Source organism: Drosophila melanogaster, chromosome 3R, assembly GCF_000001215.4.
Source record: "Drosophila melanogaster chromosome 3R".
NCBI classification, from domain to species: domain Eukaryota; kingdom Metazoa; phylum Arthropoda; class Insecta; order Diptera; family Drosophilidae; genus Drosophila; species Drosophila melanogaster.
Window position 1 is genome coordinate 12061070 of NT_033777.3, and position 6604 is coordinate 12067673.

Sequence of the window (6604 nt, forward strand, 5' to 3'; positions counted from 1 at the left end):
ATATTTTAAAAATTTTTATTGGAAATTTTATTGCACATACAAACATCGGTTGTTATCTATTAAGAGAGAAAATATTTGTTTGAAAGTTTAGAATAATGAAAGCAAACATTCACCTTAGTTCTCTAGCACTTTTTCTTATTGTTCTTTTTTCCTGCCTTTTTGTCTGCTTCATTGATGAATTTGCAGATCTCGATGGAGGAAAATGACTTTGGTCTTTCAATTGGGGCTCCCAAAGCCCTGGACCAAATCAGCTGGGACAGAACTCCAAGCGCCCGAGAAACTCCGAAAAGAACTGTGTAGAACTTCAGCTCCTTCAGACAGTAATGTTGCAGCAGGACGCCCGAATGGGCATCGACGTTTGGATACGGATTCGCTACCTTGTTGAGCTTCTTGAGCACCTCTGGTATGATCTTCCACAGGCGGGTCACCAGCTTTACGCCTGGATCATCCTTGCAGTGCTTCATGGCAAACTCGTTTTGCAGGACGAACCGAGGATCGGTGTCCCGAAGGACAGCGTGTCCGTAGCCGGGAATGACCTGGAATATAAGTATAATCGAATATAAAGTTTTTACTAGGATCCTACTGTTTTTAAAAGAAATCTTCACTGATAAGGAATTTATCCCGAAATCAATCTCACCTGGCCCCCTTTCAGCGTATCATCGATGAACTTCTTTAGCTCTTCATCGGAGGGGTCATCGCCAATGGCCTTCCTAAGCTTTGTCAGCCAAACCAGCACTTCCTGATTGGCCAAACCATGAAGTGGCCCAGCCAGGCCGCACATGCTGGCCGAGAAAGACAGGAAGGGATCGCTGAGCGCCGTTCCGACTAGGTGGCAAGCATGGGCGGAAACATTGCCGCTCTCATGATCTGCATGCAGGATCATGTAGAGCCGCATAAGATCAACGAAATCCTTTTCGGGTAGTCCAAGCATGCGGCAGAAGTTGCCGGACCAGTCCTCCTCATAGTTGACCTCCCGTGAACCTTCGCCATCCCTAAACACGTTAGAATAGATGGCAGCCGCCACGGTGGGCAGCATGGCGATGAGGTTCATTGAATCCTCGTAGGAGTATTTCCAGTAGTCTGCACGTCTGGCCCCTTTGGTGTAAGCCTCGACGAACTGGCTCTGCGGATTGAGACAGGCACTGGCGGCGCACAATTGGGCCATCGGATGCACCCGCTTGTCCATGGAGTCGATCATCCGGAGGCAGTAGCGCGGAACTGAGCCCCGCTTCAGCCACTCGTTGGTCACTTCCTGTGCCTCCTTCTTCGTGGGCATCGATCCGCTGGTCAGCAGGAAGAAACATCCTTCGGGAGTGCCCTCTTGTGTGCCCTCTTGCACCCGTGGCAGTTTGGCACACACATCCTTAAGCAGTTTTCCACGGTAATAAATACCCTTGTTTTTGTCCAAGCTGGTATAGGAAAAAAGGGAAAAACATATTGCAAATAAGTCAAAACCATTAAACTTTATGGCAAACATACCTGGATGTCTCGCAAAACAAAAGTGGAAGTCCTCGCATTCCTCCAATCACGCTATTAACACTGATCTGGCCAATTATCTTCTTGCCGTGCAGACACTTTATACCCAAAAACTTTTCACGTTCTATAGGAATTTTCTTTGCCAACTTGGCTTTTAGGCCTGAACCTTTACCATTCTTGCAGTCGGGATATGAACGAAATGGAACGTTCTGAAACAATAAAATCAACGCAAGTTCTACACCATTCTATAAATTACCTTGAAGAAGATTTTGAAGCTTTTGTAGTTATTGGTTTTTTGCATAGTGAAAGAATTCGCAAAAAAAAAGGTAATTTAGATTTTATGTTATAACCAAAGGGAATTTCGGAGACAGATAAACAGCTAGAGATTTGAAACACAGGCTACTTCATGATATTCACAAGCGTCAATTAAAATCAAAAATTAAAAATGGTAGCTAGGAATGAAAAAGTGAAGAAACATATATATAATTCTTTGGATATTCAAATCAAAAATGTAAATCAAGTCGATTTCTTGAATAAGCCAAACCAAACCATTTAATCTTTAGAGCCATATTCCATAATTTACAGCTGCAGCTTTCTCTTCAATAACAAATGATTTTCTTGTAGTCCCTGGTGAGCCCTGATTTAAGTGCAGTATTATTCCATGGCATTTCAATGTGGTCGTCTAAGGCCAGAGGGGTTAAATAGTTGTCCGCAATTTGTCGAGTGTTTCCAGGGACCAACTTTAAGCTACAACCAAAATTAATTCCTGTTTGTTTGTCGCTTAACGAAATTTCTGGGTCATTTGTGTGACACCAGAAGCCCACCCACTGGCACACGCACACACACTTTCGCTCTCGACTGTGAAAACTGTGTATGGAATTGCAAAAAATTAAATATCTATTTGTAGTTTTGGGGGCATTGGGGAATTCTACGTTACTTTGGCTCATCTGCCAGAAACAGAGGGCTTTTGTGCAGAGATGTGGGGAATGCGAGCATGAGTGAGTGGAATTGGTACTTTGGCAGCGTTTTTCATCTGCCATTGCCCAATGCGCTGCACTTTGGGGAATTTTTCGGTTTTTGCCACCATAGCTATTGCCACTGCTGCTGCCCAGCAAATTTATATTTGTTTGTTTGCCGTTCTGATTTTGTCCAGCTTTGGGGCAATCAGCAAGCGCTCAAAAGGGGCCCAGCGAGAAAAACTCCATAAAACTTTTCTTTTAATTAAAACATATTTTACATACACATACAACAAACACAAAAATCATAAAAAAAAAAATTTGTTTTTGAAAATAAAACGTATAAATATAAAAACATTTTTGCACTGCTTCACTAACAGCCATCAAATGGAAATTAAAACTTCATCGCGCGGTAGATCTCGCCACGCTTTTTGTGCACCTTTTCCGGCTTGAATTCTCCCTAAATGGGCATTCAGTCAACAAGTATTCCACTCCGAGTTTATCCACTCATTATTCCCCTATTTTTTTGTGCCATTCAGTTTTGCTTTTTATTAATTAACATTCAATTAGCGAATACGATTGTGGCCTTGCCGCATTCAAGTGGCATTTAAGCCTTTCACGAATTTTCGAGCCGGCCATTCAGATATTCAAATGGCGCCCAATTCTAAAATGTTCGTTAAAATACGATTCACCTTTTTTATTCCCCTGCTGTTTTAGTTTTATCTCTTTTGGCTGCTTTTAGTTAGCAGCACTCAATCGCTTTCTGTCTCGACACTGAAAATTACAATTAAATTAATCTGTTTATCATTTTAAATGCATATCAACACAGATATGAAGACTTAAGACATTTCCACATTTTTCAAGCTTCACTCAATTAAAAACAAAAAATTTGAATTATTAAAAAGTTGTGTTGAGTATGGTTTTGTATATTCATATTTTATTTAAACTTAATACGATTTCAGGTACTCTTTTTTAAAGTGTCTTCAGTTTCAGCACTGCCTTTTCTGTGTCCATTTTGTCCTCCATAAATTTGCCGCCCTGATATTTTTTCCGCTTCGCCTTTGCTGTTCGGTTCATTACAAGTTTAAATAATTTCCTCTTTTTCGCCCAGCCCTTTTCGCCTTTTGCTCGCCGTTTTGGCCAGATATTGCGAGGAAGCAGAAGCTTAAAGTGGACAACGCCCTTGAATGCGAAATCGAATTTCGCACTTAAGCAGCTGTCAGCAACGGTATCTATCTTGGCCCAAACACCACCCATCCGACCACTCGACTCCCACCCATTTTTGTTACTTTTTTTCTTTTTTTTTTGCTGTGTCCTGGAACTTGCATCAGTGGACAAGTTGCAAGCTGAAAACATAGGAGCGAAAAGGTTGGCAGCAATTTTGTTGCCTTAATGCATAATAGAAAGTGTCGTATCCATGACAGCCAAACTTTAAAATGATTTTATTAACTTAACTTTGTTGCGGACCAAAAACATACACAAAAATTGAAAGCACTGAGATTTAAGGCAGCTGAATTGTGTATCTTTCCCCGGAGCTTATTTCAGTGTATATATGTATTTCAAATTCATTTTCGAGAAAGTACGGCAATAAGTATTTCCTGACGAAAGTGGCATTTAACTTCTGGCAGGGTGGCGAAGATTTCTTAAACTTGAACGGAATGTCATATGCAAATGCAATTACAGTAGTTTCAGCATCGCTTTCTTATTTTCTCTGTGCCACCCAATCGATGGCTCTGCATTTCGCCACTTGACGGAGATGGAGCGTTCTATGGGGATCCTTTTTCCTTTTCCCCAAGAACTTTGACGTTTCCACTAATGAAAGTTCGTCCCACATACGTGCGTGGCAGTGGGTGTGTGTGTGTATAGATGTGTCGGAGTGTTGGTGTGTGAGTGTGTAAGGGTGGGAGTGTCAAGGAGTTTTCGCTTAGGTGGATATTGCTTGGCTTTTGTTGACATCACGTCGAACCTGTTACGAGTGTCAGTTGGATTTTCCCTATTTTTTCGTTGCAGCCCAAACTTCACGTGTCTGAGGTCACGGTGAGTCGATGATTTTGACAAATCGGTAACAAGGACGTGGCCAACCCAAAAGGTCAGAACATTTTCTGGTTCGTAAAAAGACGTCGGCAAAACCGAATATCTCAATTTGCCTTCACCGCAAGCAAGTAAAGTCATATTTACTAGAAGACAACAGAAGACTAAATTAAAGCTGCTCTTGCATGTGCGAGTTGAATAAATATACCTATTTTGTTTTTAACAAATAGTTATAGCCGTTAAGTTAACATTTCCCTAAACAAGAGTTTCATTCGATTAGAGTAAAATTGCTTTATAAAACTCATTTAGAGCATTTCACTTGTTTCAATTTAATTGTAACAGGCTTTTGGGTATGCAAACAAGTATCTCTTGTTGTCAGTGAAGACAATTAAAATACGTGTTTTGTAAGTAAGAGCTATGACATAGCAACTACTTGAGCGTTTAAAGAATGAAAACCTTTATTATTTTACTGCCAACCTCAGCTTTTGATCGCGAATGCAAATTGCATTGAACGCCAGGGTACATGTGCATATGATAAGAATATGTTTATACACAGAAAATATGGCTATGAATTTTTCATATTTTTACACGCGGCAGAGGCAAGCATTCGGATGACGATTGTAAAAATTCACTCCAGGGCCCTGGCCGTACATACATACGTTGATTGTAAGTACAGATTTTTAAATAATGTTTTATTGCCGTTTGGCTTAATTATACTTTTAACAGCGCTACTGCTACCTTGCCTCCTTGCATTGAGTGCCTGATTAAATGGCTGGATAAACTCGAGCATAATGAGTAATTAAGCGGTTAAGTGCCGCGCATAAAAGCCTCAAGCTCTGCAGTCTCTATAGATTTATGCCAAGCGCAATCCGCACTCCGCAGCTCTGAATGGATTTCTTTAAAATGAAAGCAAATCAAAGTGAAATACATTCAAGCACCATTTGGTCGGCAAGTGTTTGTTGCAGTGCCAGTCGTAGTAGCAGTGCGGCAGGATCCAACAAGTTATTCAGCTGGCTAAAGACGCTTTTATCTCGCTTTTGCCGCACAGACGGAGCCCAGAAGGAAATGGGAGAAGCAGTTAACACAACACACATGAGCTTCAGCCCACATCGTCCCACTTTCGCCCACTTTCACCCACTTTAAACCCTCTGGCACTCGTCTGGCATAGCATTTCGCTCTGTCTGTGGGTCTCTCGGCCAAATTGAGTATTAAGTATTTTGAAAATTTTTCCGTAAAATGAAATAAAATAAAAAACGAAACGAAACGTTGAAACGAGAATGAGGATGTGGCTGAGGCAGCAGGAAGTGGCCACACAAACTCACATATAGACACACGGAAGCGGAAGCACTCACATTGCTCAACGTACCAGAAGTGGCGCAGTCCAACTTTCAGACTGATTACTACTCCACCACCGAACCTGCTTGTTAGGTACGTTGACTTTAAGCGCTTGAGAAGATACATTTTCGTTTAAATTAAATTATTTAGTTAAGGTTTCAGAAGCTTTACATATTTACTTGATTTAATAACCGTTTAAAGTAGCATAAACAAATGAAATATTATTTTTTCAATTGAACAATGCTGAATTACTCAAATAATATCATGAAATCTTAGCTAAGTGGAATAAAGTCCCTGTGTAACAACTCATCAAATAACTTTTATGATTTCGTGTTTTTTCTTCATTTTATGTACCCTTTGCTTTGAATACTACGGATACACATCAATTTAGTTTTATGGCCATATCTTAGCTATTCTACAAGGCCCAAGGGTACAATTTTTACTGATCCCTTTTGGCATTTGAAGTTATTTATGTGCATGTAAGGATTTTGAACAACTTGCGGAACGATTTTACCCGATAATATGTAGCCAAGTTTTGGTTACCTTAATAAAATTGCCCATTTTATGATGATTTTTCTACGAATTTCGTATTGAGTATAATTCAGTCAATTAAATTGTTTGACCCTAAGACCAGCAAAGGGCCAATTTTGGTCCAAAGAATTGCGTCATTGCGGCAGCTTCTGACCATTTCTCTTTCAATCTTCACTTTCCTTGAGCTTGTGGCGCATTTCGGCCGCATTCATTCCTCACTTTAAGTCTCGACATTTTGACTCGCAAATTAAAATAAATGGCATCACATTTTTTTC

The 6604-nt window shown here is 40.5% G+C and overlaps 1 protein-coding gene across 1 annotated transcript; it reads right to left on the reverse strand.

Annotated features, from left to right (window-relative positions):
• Positions 1–1875, reverse strand: CG14740 (uncharacterized protein). The gene is made up of 5 exons (NM_141895.3): positions 1733–1875; positions 1480–1685; positions 638–1409; positions 114–536; positions 1–56 (listed from the first exon to the last, which is right to left on the reverse strand). The coding sequence occupies exons 1-4, from the start codon at positions 1775–1777 to the stop codon at positions 123–125; spliced, it is 1437 nt and encodes a 478-aa protein (NP_650152.1). The 5' UTR covers positions 1778–1875; the 3' UTR covers positions 1–56; positions 114–122.
• Between the last annotated feature and the right edge of the window lie 4729 nt (positions 1876–6604).

What these genes read in the sequence shown, in the direction of transcription:
- CG14740 (NM_141895.3), bottom strand. Translation starts at nt 1,777, where the DNA reads ATGCAAAAAACCAATAACTACAAAAGCTTCAAAATCTTCTTCAAG. An exon ending in TTGTTTTGCGAGACATCCAG is followed by an intron (nt 1,410 to 1,479) that starts GTATGTTTGCCA and finishes TTCCTATACCAG; the next exon opens with CTTGGACAAAAACAAGGGTA. An exon ending in ATACGCTGAAAGGGGGCCAG is followed by an intron (nt 537 to 637) that starts GTGAGATTGATT and finishes CTTATATTCCAG; the next exon opens with GTCATTCCCGGCTACGGACA.